The sequence below is a fragment of the Carex rostrata genome, chromosome 17 (assembly GCF_964058835.1).
Source record: "Carex rostrata chromosome 17, lpCarRost1.2, whole genome shotgun sequence".
Lineage (NCBI taxonomy): Eukaryota > Viridiplantae > Streptophyta > Magnoliopsida > Poales > Cyperaceae > Carex > Carex rostrata.
Window position 1 is genome coordinate 4,869,909 of NC_135934.1, and position 16,083 is coordinate 4,885,991.

A 16,083-nucleotide genomic window follows, 5' to 3' on the forward strand; every position below is an offset into this window, starting at 1 on the left:
TCTTTAATATCCGTGCCAATGTGGATTGGATTTGATCCGAATTCTTTTTAAATTGCTGCAGACTATACGAATTCGTTCCAACTATAACATTTGCCATTTGGTTAATAACTACAATCAAACAATTGGGGTCAAACAAACCATCTGCATGGGCGTTTTGGATTAAATAACACTATCTTGAATCATTCATTAATTCATACATTATTATATTTTTTACTTGATCAAAGTCATTTCATAATTGCTCATACCGGGTTAGCAATTAATGTGCTGGGATTAGTTGACTATAGATTGAAAGATCAAATACATAATCAATAAAAATATGGATGGAGATGCAAGAATATGTCGTTTTTAGGTTAAAAAAATGATTAAAAAGAAGGAACATACTCCAACATATATGAATAGAGATATTAAGTATGAAACATATATATATATATATATATATATATATATAGATGGGCTATGGTGCATTGCAATGCATAGGCCATGGTGTGCATTGGACCATAAATCACCGATTCAAAGTTCAAATGACCGATCCAAACCGTTCATCTTGTTCTCCATATTAATATGTGCTTGGAAACCAAATTTTATATTTTTTGGAATTTTTTTACTATTTATTAAGCCACTTTGAAAATCGCTGATCCAACGGTGACTGTTTGGAACAGTAAAATCAGAAGCCACCGTTGGATCAACGATTTTCAAAGTGGCTTAATAAATAGTAAAAAAATTCCAAAAAATATAAAATTTGGTCTCCAAGCACATATTAATATGGAGAACAAGATGAACGGTTTGGATCGGTCATTTGGACTTTGAATCGGTGATTTATGGTCCAATGCACACCATGGCCTATGCATTGCAATGCACCATAGCCCATCTCTATATATATATATCAAGTTTATTAAATTAATATATATATGAAACATTAACTTCACAATTTTAGGAGAAATTTACTTAACAGTGGCATCAAGACTTAAAAGAACTGTAAAGAGAGCTTCTTGAAAATCAGAATTAAGAACACTTTCTACTCATTTAACTAAACAAGGTGTGGTAACAGAAAGCAAGAACTTCAATAAGTACATGAAATCTATCTATCTACTACTACTATACTACCAATCAATTAAAATTAACCAACATAATAATTCATTCAATCCTCTTCCACAGGAGGAGGCAAATTCAGATCAAGGCACAAGTTGCTTGGCTTGTTCCTCTCGCGACAACTCTCGATGCACGCAAATATCTCTCGAAATGAACGACCTGACATCTGCATGAGGATCAATGCAGCATTCGTTACCTCATCTAATGCGTGGGCCTCCCAGTCTTGCTGCTTCTGCCTTGGCTTCGGTTTCGGCTTCTTGTTCATGCCACGCCACTGCCGTTCCGGGTGGCAGCGCATGTGCCCGAACAATGCCTTCCACGTGTTGAACTGTTTCCCGCACTCGGAGCATGGCGAGACATTATCGGTTTTGAAAATGGAGGTCTCAGTGCAAAGGTTAGGGTTAGTGTTAGGTTTCTTCTTTGTTCGCTTGGACTTGAGGGGTGGTGTCTCACCTGAGGAAGCAGAGAGAGAATAGAGAGAGAGGTGAAGGTTGCTCATATTTATTTTCTTTTTCTCAGTACGCAATGAACAGTAATTTTGCTCTAACTAGACATTGATTAGGGCTGAGAGATTAGGGGTATAAGTATAAATATGGAAATGTAGAACTTATCTGGAGAGGTGTAGTTGTAACTGGTGAGGTGTGTGGGTGGTTACTGGGGGACAACTGGACGGGTGCTTCGAACAGGCGCCCTTTTCTTTTTTCATAAGTTTGTAAATATTTAACTTTTCTCTGTTTCTATCAAACTGGAGAGTTCCGTTTTCTTTCGTCCGGGTGCTTGATTGTATCAAGTTTGTTGTGAATTCCTAGCTCTGGTGCCTCCTGTGCGGTGGAAATTGCGAGGGTTGAAACTTGAAACGGACTGGAGAACATGGTGCTTATAGAAAAACTTCAAAAGGAAAATAAGTAATGATAAACAATGTAGAAAAAATATTGTAGATTGTAGGTTTCAAATTCGAATAAGTGATTTTTTTTAAATATTTTAATTTACATGTTTGACTTATTTTTGTTTTAAAAATAAAATTGGGAAAATATAAAAAAGCATTAGCACGCTATTTTTTTTTTTAAATGCAGCGCATTGGTGTGAATTTTCAGATTCAATTATCACAAAGAGGTGTACCGGACTTCTAATAGAAAAAAAAACATTATTACACCTTTTTTTTAATTAACTGTGTACTGGAAGGTTGGGGCTAGATTAATACATCAATATATATAAAATATTTAGAATTAGTTCACAAATGGTTCCATGGTCTAGCGGTTAGGACATTAGACTCTGAATCTAGTAACCCGAGTTCAAGTCTCGGTGGAACCTTCTTTTGTTTTACAATTATATTTTTTTTAACACTTTACAACTTCACCACCCGTTATTAGCACTTATTTTTTTTCCACAAAATCTCTGTCGCCAGTAACCACAACTTCCCCTCTCCCCTCTCCAAACCTTTCATCCTTAGCCTAGGCTCTGAGCTTAACAATGGCTATATCTCTTCTTTCGATAACTCCTCTTTCCCCAATTTGCCCCTCCCGTTCCTATTCTCCTTCGCGTTTTCCTGCCAGAACACAGCTAAATAGACAAAGATTCTTCATTTGCTCTTCTCTTGAGACCTCCTCGGTTGTGACTAAAGAGGAGGAGGTGAAAGAAGAGGCAAGCGGTCCAAATATGGAAGACCCTGGTTTCAGGTAATTGTTATTATCTTGTTTCAGTCTAATCTTACACGTGACATGTGAGAACTACAAACACTTACCCCAATTGGGAACTGAAATCTCTCAATGGTAAATGCAGCACAGTATTAATTTCTGTCACATTACTATATTTTGATATACTCCATTTACTTTTGTATTCCTTTAAAATTTTTGGAATTAACTGTGTGAGAGCGAGTTACCCTTAGTTATTTTCATGAATTCTCAGACAAGCAAAATCTAAAAATGGAAAGATAGTTCATAAAAAAAATGTTGAATGTTGTTAAATTAATGTTGAATAAAATACACAAATGGTCCATATAATATCACATACTCACCCAAATTGGTCCCTAAACTTTTCTACTTGTAACTTTTATATGTATATTTTTTATTAACAAAATTTCGTTTGTGTATTAGTTAATTTTGGATGTGGAATTGGATTTATTCCGACTTGGTACCTAGGTACCAGATTGCCACAAATACTGGCATCTCATTACCAATGTGACACTGGGCTCTCTTTGGTTCCAACCAGTATCACACTTATGCAATGCAAATTTACAAGCAATCCCACTGAGAAAATTAGACAGTTCAATCTGCTTGACTGCCTTTTTATTTCTGTGTCTCAAAGTCTCTTATATCCTTTGGCTTCCCTTTTTCATTATTTTCTGTACACCTCTGCATTTCCATCCAACCCTTGGCTGTCTCATTCTCCTTCCTGGACTGTGCTGCGATAGTAAATTGCTTTATATGATAGGCAATAATCATATTAATATCTATGGATTTTGCATTGTTGTCTGTTATTTAAATAAAAAATATTGTGTTTAATCCAATTGCTTTTAACAAACTTAGTGTGTTACTATGTTTTGAAAATGACTTTTGATTCATAATGGATGGTATTGAGATTATATACAGTATGAAATAATTACAGGGCAGTTGAGAGGAAAATCTTCAGTTTGGGATGAAAATAGTTCTTGTGGAATAACACTTCTTTATCATCATTGCCATAGAGGTGTATATTTGGAATATTTACTTAAAAGTCTGGATTTTTATGTCACCAATAACAAAAACAAAATACAGCAAAATCTCGTTCCTGGCAATTGCATAAATGGAATAGGATTCACTGAAATCAACTATTTCTGTATATCTAAACTGGCAAAAGCCAGACACACCAACAATGAAAGAATTTAAACAACCCCCCCCCCCCCCCAAATAAATATATAAATAAATAACTGGCAGTGTAAATGGAATTTGATGGATATTAGAAACAATATCTACCAGAATATGAAATTGATCATACTCGAGGATTCATTTATGTAATTTACTCTAATAGCAACAAGGTACTGAAATGATATATTATCTATAATAGGGGATGTAAAGCTTGTGGAAAAGAGGAGATAGAGAGTGGTTGCAATGGAGAGGGGAGGATACAAGGAGGCATAGCAACAGTGCCTGGATTCAGTTGGTGGCCCATAAAAGCCTACCGGCCATGCCCTGGCTTTGTGTCATCCGGTGGCCGGTACCGGCGCCAGGGGCAAACCATGGATGAGGTTGTTTCTGGGAGTTCTAGAAAAGTCACTTCAAAGGACAAATAAGGATGGAATAGATGTAAGTTATATGAAACTATGAGTGAGGCTATGGTACTATGCACAGTGCAGATTGGTTCGTACTACTGATCAATATTTTCGTCTCCAAACTCCAAATAGTCGATCTAAACCGTTCAAGGTGATCTCCATATGGCAATGTACTTGCAGGCTAAATTTTTTACTATTTATTAAGATAGGTGAAAATCACTACTTTTTTAATGGTCTAGAATCTTTAGATCAAGTGTACCTATCTAAAAAAATAGTAAAAAAATTCTAAAAAATGTAAATTTGATTTACAAGTACATTTTTGTTATGGAGATCATGTTGAACAGTTTAGATCAAGCTTCTAAATAGCGTTTATAGCGGTGTAGCGGGGAGACAAAAAAAAAAAGCTTTAGCGAATAGCGGAGCTATAGCGAAAGCTATTATAAATAGCGTTTTTTTATTTCAAAAATTATATTTTATATTTCTACTAATAGTAAAAAGAGTGATGCTTCTATGGACATAAGGGCCTATTTGTAAAATGAATATATTTTTATTTTCAAAGTTCAAACAGCCGATCCGAACCGTTCATCTTGTTCTCCATATTAATATATCTTTGGAGACCAAATTTTACATTTTTCTGAATTTATTTACTATTTATTAAGATGGGTATAAAAAATATTAAATTCAGACCATTGAATTTTGTACCCATCTTAATAAATAGTAAAAAAAATCAGAAAAATGTAAAATTTGGTCTCCAAGCACATATTTATATGGAGAACAAGATGAACGGTTCGGATTAACTGTTTGAACTTTAAAAATAAAAATATATTCATTTTACAAATAGGTCCTTATGTCCATAGAAGGCTTTGCCTAGTAAAAATGTCTCATCAAGAAAACAAATATCAAATTAATTAAGAAGTTCTAATATTATTCATATTAAACCAATACAAAGTTCAAATTGTCATTCAAAATATCCCTAATTCAAAAACTATCGATATATTTTATATTCAAAATATACCACTACCGTATATTAATGCATGATACAAAATTTAATTGATATAGCGGTATAGCCCGCACATGTTCCATTGTATTGATATAGCTTAATAAAGTAAAAAAAAAAAACCAATCTAGATATTAAGGCCCATTAAAATTGCAAAATCATGTTTTCAGAAAAAAAAAATTGCAAAATCATAACCCATGTAGCATAGCGGACCGCTATTGCCGCTACGCGCTATAGCGGACCGCTATTACCCCTATAGCGGTCGTAGCTTGATTAGCGCAGTTTTAGCCCGTAGCTTAGCTTTCTGGGTCCAAAACCGGTATAGCTTCGCTATAGCTAGATATTTAGAAGCTTGGTTTAGATCGATTGTTTGGACTTTGAAAATGAAGATACTGGTCTGTAGTACAAACCATTATGAGCTATGCATAATACCATAGCCTCCAACAACCAAGCCTTTAGTTCCAAACAAGTTGGGTTAGGCTAGAAATGAAACCCACCAGTACCATAGCCTCCTCCATGAAACTATAATTTTTTTTTTTAAAGTAAAACAAAAAAAAAGCAGAAATCACTTTTACGGTTTTACCACATAACCTTGCCAATATCCACAACCCATCTAATATACTGTTTCCACACTTACTACAAGTCTTTAGGTTGTCTTGAATATGTAATAATGTATGTGTTGCTGCGAGAATTTTTTATTTATCAAATATATTATAGGGAAAGAGAAGAGTACCTTGAAATTTCCATGCAAAAACTTCACCGATCCAAAACTTTTTTTTTTTGTTTAGTTGCCTTGGATCCTCTAGGACCTCCATCCTGTGGAGAAAAACATAGTTTGGAGTCGGAAAGAAAGTACTATAGAGAATCCAAAGCAACTGGGAAAAAAAAAATTGCTTTGGATCGGTAAAAAAAGTTTCCGATCCAAAGTTTGGATCTGGAAAAATTCCACCAATCCTTATATGTATCAAAAAACTAAGGCTCTCTTTCTTTTTCCCTCTATTATGTTATAATATTTTCTATAAATGAAATTCTATTGCTGGTGATTTCCTATTCTGTATATTGCTTTGAACATATATCAAATGCACTGCTTTTTTTATTTGGACTAGTATTTGGATCCCAAGTTTTTCTCCCTTTTTGGGATTAATTTCAAGATATTTCCATATTTTTTTCAGTGAGTCTCTGAAAATAAGGGTTTGTTCAAATGGGATTTTCTTGTTTAGTTTTACCAATTAAGTCAGATCTGTCATGTTCCTAGCAGGGGTTGCTGATATGACATGTGAATTTGTGGGTCCCACAGGGAGAAACCATTAGATGGAACTTGGGGTGGAATCTGTATCCTCCCAGGTACCTGATTCAAGCAAATTACAAACGGACAGCCCAGATTAATTCCAGCCAGGCCAAAGTCAATCAAGTGCCTATAGAAGCTGTAGGGGGTCCGTTTTGAGATTCGTGCCAAGTTAAATGAACTAATTTGGACCGTCCGTGTGTAATTTGCTTGAGTCAGCACCCGGGGTGATCCAAACTGTTTGAATGGTTGTAAATGTCTGTAATTTGCTTGAGTCAGATAGCATATGTGACATATCTAACTATTGCCTATATACATTTACAATTTATAACTTACCTGGTATGTGACTTATCTAATTATTGCCTATGTAACCTTTGATTTTGTTATGGGTTTGTTTCATTGACAGATAGCATATATATTCCCCTTAATGCTATTAGAAGGTACTACTGCAAAGTGCAAATATGTGTTATTCGATAATTTTCTTCCAATAATTCTTCACTTTTTTCTAATTCATGGTCTTTTTGATGCAGGTGAAGCAATGATTCTTAGACATGGAAAGGACATAGTTACCCTAATATGGCGTTGCTTTACTCCAATAGTTGTAGAAAGAATACAATTAGCTTAATTCATTCAGCGCTAATAGATGTGCATTTTTTGTGTGTTGATTTTCTTTAAAAGATGCTGCAGATTTGTGCCTTCATCAAGATCCAGTATGTAAGTTACTGTTCCTTTAAACTGTAACTAAAGCCAACAGTTCAGTGTTCTTTTTTCCTTTCTTGTTGTTTTTTCACACGTGTTTGCAATATTAAGCAAAGATGCAATATCCACCATGAGTGCTTTGTCCAAAATTTGAAAATTTGCCAGATAAAGAATATTAAAATGAGATTATTTTAACAAATTAGCATGGATAATTCCGGCTAGATATCCGACATGGAAAAACATCTAGGCTAATTGACGAACCAAAAGTAGTCAAGTACACATCTTTCAAACGAATCTGCCACCACAGAAGATACGTTAGCTTTCTTCCAAAATCTCTTCCATCTTGAAATAATTTTAGATTGACCCTCTGATCGGAAAGGTGAAGGGAGCGACAAACGCGAAATAGATTTAGAATTGCCTCTCTGATCGGAAAGGTGAAGGGAGCGACAAACGCGAAATAGATTTAGAATTGCCTCTCTGATCGGAAAGGTGAAGGGAGCGACAAACGCGAAATAGATTTAGAATTGCCTCTCTGATCGGAAAGGTGAAGGGAGCGACAAACGCGAAATAGATTTAGAATTGCCTCTCTGATCGGAAAGGTGAAGGGAGCGACAAACGCGAAATAGATTTAGAATTGCCTCTCTGATCGGAAAGGTGAAGGGAGCGACAAACGCGAAATAGATTTAGAATTGCCTGTCGCGTTTGTGATTGGAAGCGAAGGAGAAGCTAGAGAAGTGCATCTAGACTCTGCCTGATTTTTGATCAAAAAAAAAAGAGAAGCTAGAGAAGAGTTCAATTCACGCGACTTTTCGACCATCAAATCGCGTCAGCAAATCTTCACCAAAACGTAGGTATTTGGCAAGAATTGACTGTTTGCTCGTGAGAAGACCTATCTACCCTCTTCGTTCTTCTCTTCCTTCATCAACTGCACGGTGAAATCGATCTCTTTTCTTCACATTAGGAGGTCCGACAAAGTATTGAGTTGCTTTCTCCAAACTTCTATCATTCTCGAGTAACTTTCTTTTTTTCAATTTAACATCCATTTTTTTAGTTCTGTGAAACCCTAACAATGACAATTTCTGTAAATTCAATAAATATAATGGATGGTTTTTTAACTCTTGAAAATGAATTCTACTCACTTGTAAATAGTTTCCGATCAGAAAATTTCAAATCAGAATCATTTCTATTCATCTCCCTTTAATGAAATGAACTCATTTCTCATGCTCCATTGTTTCCGATCAGAGGGTGAATTCTTCAGCTTGGATCAATGTTTTATTGCTTTTGTACAAGTTGTTATAGCTGCAAGTTCTTTGGCAATTTAATTTTAAAATTTAATCGGATGGATTTCAAATAACGCATTCAAATCCGCTAAAACTATTCTACCTAATATGTGTGATGTATTTACATGTGAAATTTATATATTCTCGAATTAATTGTGTATAAAGTCAAACATTAAAAAAAAAGTGTATAAATTAATTTTAATGCGTTTATTTTTTTTGTCAAAATTTTTAAAAGTCTGACTTTATATCAACTTAATAATTTATAAATTTTGCATGTAAGCGTATAACTTACGAAGTAGATCGGTTTCAGCAGTTTGAATTATAACTCAATTTGATAGTTTTTTTTTAAGTTAAGTTTACTAAGCAGCTTGATGAGCTTAACAACACGGTCAACACCCTAGTTCTACTCTATTTTATATACTACTTTCGTATTACTTTCAAATTTCTGGAATTAATTGTCTAAGAGTTACAGGTGTCAACAGATACAATACAAGTCAGGCAAAAGCATTTTTATACATGCATCCGTACAATAATTTTTTTTTACCCTATCCGATAAACTAACAAAAACAAGTCTGACCCTTCTCTCTTTTTTTTAATACGGTACGGATTAAATAAACGGATAAAAATGTGCTATTCACATTATAATTTATGCTTTTGACTTTTGATAAAATATTTTTAATTTATATTACAAAAATTTGATAAAGTACAAAATTTTATCATAATGTGTATCATCTTCATATAAATATATATCTATATATATAATTTTATTTTTAATAATTATCCTACAAGATAATAGATAAAAAAATAGTTTTTAAGTTGTACCTTCACCCGTTATACTAATTGAAAATGCTTTAAGCTTACCTTATCTGGTACAGATCCCATAAATAGATAAAAGAATACCATTGACATCCCCAGTGAGAGTGAGCTGATCCTTAATTTTTTTTATTTTTTTCATGTACTCGCAGGCAAGCAAAAGCTAAAATGGAAAGATAGTGTATATAAAGAAAATGTCTAGTGTTGTTAAATTAATGAAGAACAAAATACACGAATGGTCCCTATAATATCAACTCCTCACCGAATGATCCCTATAATATCAACTCCTCACCCAAATTGGTCCCTAAACTTTTCTACTTGTAAACTTTATGTGTACATAATTTTCTATGCAAAAGTTGATTTAGTATAATAGTCAGCTTTGGATGTGTAATTGGAATTAGTCCTAGTACGTACCAACTACCAACTACCAAGGATACCTGATTGCCGCAAATGCTGGCGTCTTATTGCAAACGTTGACTATCTTGGATTCCAACCCGTGTCACACTTATCACTTATGCAATGCAAATTTACAAACAACCCCCCTAAGAAATTAAACAGTTCAGTCTGCTTGACAGGCATTTATCTCTATTTGAATGGTAGGACGGCTGTTTTGAATAATTACAAATAGTAAAAGGACCAATATGAAAAATGAATGTACATTTACAAATTTTTTACAGTACCACTAATATTAAAAGCGCAACTCCGCTATTTATGTACTTTGTACCAGTAAAATCCTATTCCTATAGGAAAATCTTTGTTAATACATTAGCCAGAGAGGAGGGCAACCACAACATGAATAACAAGCTCAATGAATGTCAGATTTGAAAATAATCGTAGCAGTATCAAAAACTTAGATGTGTGAGCTGCGTATATAAAATGGTACCACAGTAATATTGGTATCTCATATATCAGAAATTAAGATAAAAACTTGCAGAGAGAGACAGAAAAAGCTGCCTAAAAAGATAATATTTCGAGAAATTAAAACTGCCAATTGACTTGTTACCTTAATAATCTGATTGCAAGTGAATAAAAAAGCCCATGTATTAAAAGCCTTAGGTACTATTAATGAGATAATGATATGACAAGAACTTTAGCACACAGATATTCACATCTAAACCCCCCAACTCACACAGAAAGCCTAACCTAATTTTTTGGGTAGCTAATTCAATAGCATTTTAAGCCCAGACTTTTGATCATTAGTCAATCTTGAAGGGAATTTGATATTAAACTTGATCCTGAGGTCGCCCCTTCTAGAAGGTTCTTTTGGAATCGGCATGCCTTCTTTCGGCACAACCTCCTTGGACCCAGGACTCACCACCGCAGTAATAGGAATCGCCAGATTTCTACCATCAAGAGTAGTTAGCTGGACAGTACAGCCAGTCAATGCCTCCGCCAGCGAGATCTTCTGTGTCATAACCAGATCGTTGCCGTCACGTGTGAAAACATCGTGCGGCTTCTCATCTATGTAGAAGATGATGTCTGCAGGTATTACATTTGGAGCCTCATTGCCTTTCTCGGGAAAGGTTATTTTCGTCCCTTTTTTCCAGCCTGGCTTTATGTCAATTGTTAGGATCTCCTCTACCTCTTTTATTCTCCTGTTATTGATAATGTTGAACAATTAGGCTACTTCTGAACAAACAACAATAAAAGAAAACGTGTTAGTTGACTTTCATCTTTCCCAGAATAATGTGTGCTATAATTAGAATATTTACTTTAGCAATAAATATAACAAACAGAAAACTCTTTTTTTTTTAAGATGCTTAAATTAAACCCATCATTTCCCAACGAGATGTCATAATGACAACAGATGGAATTTCTCTAATTTAACATGCTTCTGTTAAATGCATCCTATCATTTGGGAATACTCTTATTCTTAAGATAAGACCATTGTTTATCTAATTTTAATGGATAAATTACCAGTTGAATAAACGCTAATTGATAAATAATCTAACTGAAGGATAGATGTAATCAATGCCATCATCTTAAAACAGTCCAGGCAAATTCAAATATAATAACAATTAAAAAAAAAAAAAAAATTACCCAGTACCATCAGAAACCTCCCGAGAAATTTTCATCTTCTTGGTGGTACCCGTATATAGATCCACAAGACTAACAGCAAGCCTTTTTTCTATAGGAGCCGCCTTGTGGGCCCGTTGTGGGCCTGCATCGCCTCCAAAAGCTGTGCGAAGTAAATGATCTGAAAACATAGAACCTGGGTACCTAGACCCGCCACCACCCCCATCTCTCCCACTTCCCCTGCCAGAGAAACCAAATAACTCAGCGAATATGTCATCAGCATTTCTAGGGTTGAATTGGAAGCCTCCAGGGCCACCTCCACTGGAGAAGAAAGAGGATGGCCCGCCAGGACCTGTAGGGGGGGCCTGGCCCTTAAGACCTTCTTCACCATATTGGTCATAGACCGTGCGTTTTTGGGTATCACTTAACACCTAAACATGGATTGGAAAAATTTATATCAGACAGTTAATAGGATAGATGAGCTGTGCTATCATGCTTTGGGAAGTAAAGTGCCCCTTTTACTTCCAGCTCATATCTTCATTTTCAAATTTCAAACATTTGTACAACATATTCTCCATATTAAACTGTGCTTGGAAGCCAAATTTTCATTTTTTGGAAATTGTTTTGCTATTTTTTTATAATTTTTTAAAATCGCTGTTTTAATATGGTAAAAAAAAAAGGAATACACAAATATAATGATGACAGTAGTATGCTGGTAAAAAAAATGTTGATGGTAGTCAGCAAACCAATACCAGATAGGATTGTTGCATGTCGACAGAAAGAAATGGTTGCACAAATAGACGTGGCTTTAATAGTACAGGTCTGAAAAGAAAATTATACCTCAAATTGTGCAGCTGTCTGTGTTAGAACTCTGTAATTAAGATGAGTGACGAACCGTCAAAGTTGCCATTTTTTTAACATCTAAGTAAAGCTGACCTTTGAGGGTTTTTTTTTTTTAAAATTAGTTCTAATGCATCAAATGACCACTTCATTATTCAGTAATACGAAAAGGATTAGTGTCAGAAAAGGAACCTGAATTTGCAAACTTATAGAATTTGGACCCTCTAGAATTTTTTATTTATTTGCTACACAAAGTCTGTGATCCTGCTTTGCTGGCTGGTTCGCAGAGGATCGCAGATATTGGGTGCGAACACAAAAGAAGAGCTGTTCGTATTTTCAAAACTGTCGGATTTGGGTTTCTGTTCCAATTGAATCTCAATTTCATATTATCAAATAAAGAAGCGTCACATGACCTCTCAAGAATCCGTAGAGGAGCTAAATTCACTATTCATAATTGAAACTAGATAACAACATATTTCTTTGAGATTTAAAAATCAGCTTATGGATCATGAGTGAAAAATGGAAATTAGTTAAATATCCATTACCATATTTTTCAAGTGTGATTGTTGCGGTAGAACATCTACCAGACAAGTTGCACATTTTAAGATCGACCTATGCTACTTCATAAGCTTAGAGGATCTAATGAATCTCTACTTGTCTAAAACGCATGGATAAGGATCAAAGGATGACCTTTTTTGATTTTGAGATTAAGGTTGTAAGGATACAAAGATACTCCAAAAACAAACAAACTGAATTTAATTTTCCACTGGCATTGGGTAACACCACACTCATATCGACCTAAACCAAGAGTCTGAATGTATGAACCCCAACTAAAAGAATAATAAGAATAAATTGAGCAGCCAAATCTATGCCTCAATTTTTAATTGGCCAATTGAGGTGATTAAAGAAGATAATTTTTAAAGGACAGGCCTATTTCAATCGAAAAGTAATAACTTCAGATTGAAGAGATCAAAACAGGTTGGGCAACCTATCTGCACTAAATCAGACCCAAAAAAAAAAAAAATTCACCTCATACGCCTCAGAGATCTGTTTGAATTTAGCCTCCGCCTCTTTCTTATTCGACGGATTCTTGTCAGGATGCCACTTCATCACCAGCTTCCTATACGACTTCTTCAAGTCTTCATCTTTCGCATTTCGATCGACTTGTAAAATTTTGTAGTAATCCAATCCCATCGCCTCCTCCTTCCTCTGCTTGCACGGCCAACCGCTCTCGTGACTCGTCCTCTTTAGTCTCTACTTGAGCTACAATTCGCTGTTTCCTGTTGTGTCTGGTTCTCCTCTTCGTGCTCTTCGGTTTCGAGCGTTTCTGTGGAGCTTGTTTCCTTTTTATTATGGCGCTTATTAAATTCTTCTGCTTTCTCTTTAATATATTTTTTCTTTTTCTTTTTTTCTTTTTTTTGAGAAAAACCCGTAGGTATATTTTTTCTTCCTGATATGAGGTTTCAGGGAATGAAATCTGCTCCTTTTGCTCATTTTCTTGAGAAAAGGAGGACCCTCATATTCTCCAATTCGAACCGTTCAAAATCAATCAAAGGGCTTCAATTATATCTGATTTGTTTTAATAAATTATATTGATATAAAGAGAAAGGTAATTGAAGCCGTTTGATCGATTTTGAACGGTTCGGATTGGAGAATAGGAAGGTCCCATTGCTTCCGAGGTTTCAGTAAAAAAGATAGAGACGTGAACGAAAAGGCTGGGAGAATGGGACCCTTGCGTAAATGCACAAGTCACAACTTTCACTGATAAAGGGTCCTTTTGGTGGGACCCATTAGTCAGTATCTAAGGTGTAGCTAGAAGCCTAGAACTATGGAAGTTTCTAGAAGACAAAGGTGGTATTGGGTCGGATTCGTTTAATTTAATGGGCACCTGATTATAGGCCAGGAGCAATGGGACCCACGGGCAGTGATTTGGGGGAGAGACCATAGCAACAAATCAATAAGTGTAGGCCAGCGCTACAGGCAGAGATGAAGTTAATTAATTTGGACACGATCGATTTCAATTTATTTATATTTTTTAATTTTATAGTATTAAAAATAATAAATTAAATTGGTAACATTATTATTTTTAAAATTAAAAATTAATATGATCATAAATTCATCTTTGTGACTCATAAACGTAATGAATGATTATAACCCACTCAAGTTTGCTGTTATTTTTTCCCTCCTTGTGCCGAGTGTGTATCCTCTGAGATATCTCATATTTTGCGCGATCGACATGGCCGGTGCCTATTCGGGATGGTGAAGGAAGCTATTATTATTGGAACTCTGAGATTCGTGCAGAACATTTTTGAACGGTTGTGATTTTCCAAAAAAAATTCACGTAAAATATGCGATATCTCAGAGGAGCGTATTTTCCCTTGGAGGTCATAACGATTTATTACAGCTCACTCGATTCATTGCGGTAATAAATCTTAATACCATGCTACTTTTTAAAAATTTTGAGAAAAAATAATGTCATCGATACAGTTTATTATGTTATAAAGATAAAGATAAAGATAAAGAAAAGAAATTATAAAGAACATATAAAAAATATCAATCTCTTTATTCATATATATTATATATATACTAACAAAGTCTTTATTTGTGGGTCACAAATAATAAATCATCTAAATTAATTACAATAATAAATGGGAAAATAAATTCTAATAAAAGCATAGTATAATTTTAATAGTAATGGAATATTGAAAAAATAAATTGAGGATTAATATCGAGAGAGATAAATTGAATGGACTAACTACAATTATATACACAATACTCATTTTTGGATGTCCATTATATAAGAATATGGCTCATTGAAATGAATATTATGAATATAACTGTATAAATTATTGAAAGGAAAAAAAAAGAATATTTTTTTAAATCTTCTTCGGAAAAAATAAATTATTGAAAGGGAATAAAATTACATATCGTATAAAATTAATATGAACAATATTGTACATCTTAAAATAAATGTAGATAAATTTATAACTTAATTCATTTAAAATTTACCAATTAAAAGTATCAATTATTTAAATGATATTAACATAAAAGATATCAAAGTTATCTTGAATTTTGTAAAAATCTTGTGCTGATAATGTTTTATAAAATAAAGAAAAAAAAAACAAGATATAGAGAACATATAAAAGATGTCAATATCATTTTTCATATATTTCATATATGTACAATACAAGATTACAAAATTTCTATTTATAAGTCACAAATTGTAAATGAAAAACTATAAAAATTAATTACAATAAATAAATGGAGAAATGAATTCAAATAATATTGAAGATTAATATTGAAAGTTACAAAATAAATAGACGACCCACAATTACATTAATAACATATCATTATTTAATATTATAAATACAAAAAATATTCTACTGAGTTTAAAATCCCAACTTCCACCATCCGAACAGACACAAAACAGAGAATTTAAGTCATTTGTCCCTTCGGACATTGAATAGTATTAAATGAATATATAAAAAAAAAAATAACAGAGGATTGAATTCCTTCCGGCGTTCGGCCCGGGACTTAATAATTGTGTGGATTTTGATCGGACCGTCCGATTTAAACATAAATATTATGTTACCTGAGATGATATGAATTAACGGCCGGACAGAGAAAGTAAATTACTGGATTAATCTTTTTTCTTATTTATTTTATATGAATGACATCAAATTCTTTATTTTCCGAAAACATTGCAAAATCTGTGAAGATCTCGAACTCTTGATTTTTGAACAATTTTTGTTTTAATTTCCAAACACGGAAATCATTATAAATAATTAATCATGATACGAGTTTCTCTCTTCGTCTC

At 33.9% G+C, this 16,083-nt stretch overlaps 2 protein-coding genes and 1 non-coding gene across 7 annotated transcripts; 2 read left to right on the top strand and 1 right to left on the bottom strand.

Annotated features, from left to right (window-relative positions):
* The first annotated feature begins 2,328 nt into the window (after positions 1–2,328).
* TRNAQ-CUG (transfer RNA glutamine (anticodon CUG)) lies at positions 2,329–2,400 on the top strand. The gene has a single exon. It is a non-coding gene; the product is annotated as a tRNA-Gln (tRNA).
* A 22-nt stretch (positions 2,401–2,422) lies between these two features.
* Positions 2,423–7,396, top strand: LOC144568712 (uncharacterized). 3 transcript variants are annotated; one of them, XM_078319082.1, is made up of 4 exons: positions 2,454–2,765; positions 4,132–4,370; positions 7,025–7,058; positions 7,149–7,396. In XM_078319082.1, exons 1-2 carry the CDS (start codon positions 2,560–2,562, stop codon positions 4,355–4,357), a joined length of 432 nt encoding a protein of 143 aa, XP_078175208.1. In that variant the 5' UTR covers positions 2,454–2,559; the 3' UTR covers positions 4,358–4,370; positions 7,025–7,058; positions 7,149–7,396. The 3 variants fall into 3 exon arrangements, with proteins under 3 accessions (XP_078175207.1, XP_078175208.1, XP_078175209.1); XM_078319081.1 differs by lacking the exon at positions 7,025–7,058 and having other exon boundaries at positions 2,423–2,765; XM_078319083.1 differs by lacking the exons at positions 7,025–7,058; positions 7,149–7,396 and adding an exon at positions 6,592–6,675.
* A 2,947-nt stretch (positions 7,397–10,343) lies between these two features.
* On the bottom strand, positions 10,344–13,608 carry LOC144568453 (uncharacterized). Of its 3 annotated transcripts, none has more exons than XM_078318808.1 (3): positions 13,296–13,608; positions 11,451–11,857; positions 10,344–11,005 (listed from the first exon to the last, which is right to left on the bottom strand). In XM_078318808.1, the coding sequence occupies exons 1-3, from the start codon at positions 13,458–13,460 to the stop codon at positions 10,570–10,572; spliced, it is 1,008 nt and encodes a 335-aa protein (XP_078174934.1). In that variant the 5' UTR covers positions 13,461–13,608; the 3' UTR covers positions 10,344–10,569. The 3 variants fall into 3 exon arrangements, with proteins under 3 accessions (XP_078174934.1, XP_078174935.1, XP_078174936.1); XM_078318809.1 differs by having other exon boundaries at positions 10,344–11,039; XM_078318810.1 differs by having other exon boundaries at positions 10,865–11,036.
* Positions 13,609–16,083: the final 2,475 nt, after the last annotated feature.

Excerpts from the sequence above, each read along its gene's own strand:
- LOC144568712 (XM_078319081.1), top strand. The coding sequence starts at position 2,560 with ATGGCTATATCTCTTCTTTCGATAACTCCTCTTTCCCCAATTTGCCCC. Across the intron at positions 2,766-4,131 it reads ATGGAAGACCCTGGTTTCAG|GGGATGTAAAGCTTGTGGAA; the intron begins GTAATTGTTATT and ends TATCTATAATAG.
- LOC144568453 (XM_078318808.1), bottom strand. The coding sequence starts at position 13,460 with ATGGGATTGGATTACTACAAAATTTTACAAGTCGATCGAAATGCGAAA. Across the intron at positions 11,858-13,295 it reads AGATCTCTGAGGCGTATGAG|GTGTTAAGTGATACCCAAAA; the intron begins GTGAATTTTTTT and ends ATCCATGTTTAG. Across the intron at positions 11,006-11,450 it reads GAGGTTTCTGATGGTACTGG|GAGAATAAAAGAGGTAGAGG; the intron begins GTAATTTTTTTT and ends TATCAATAACAG.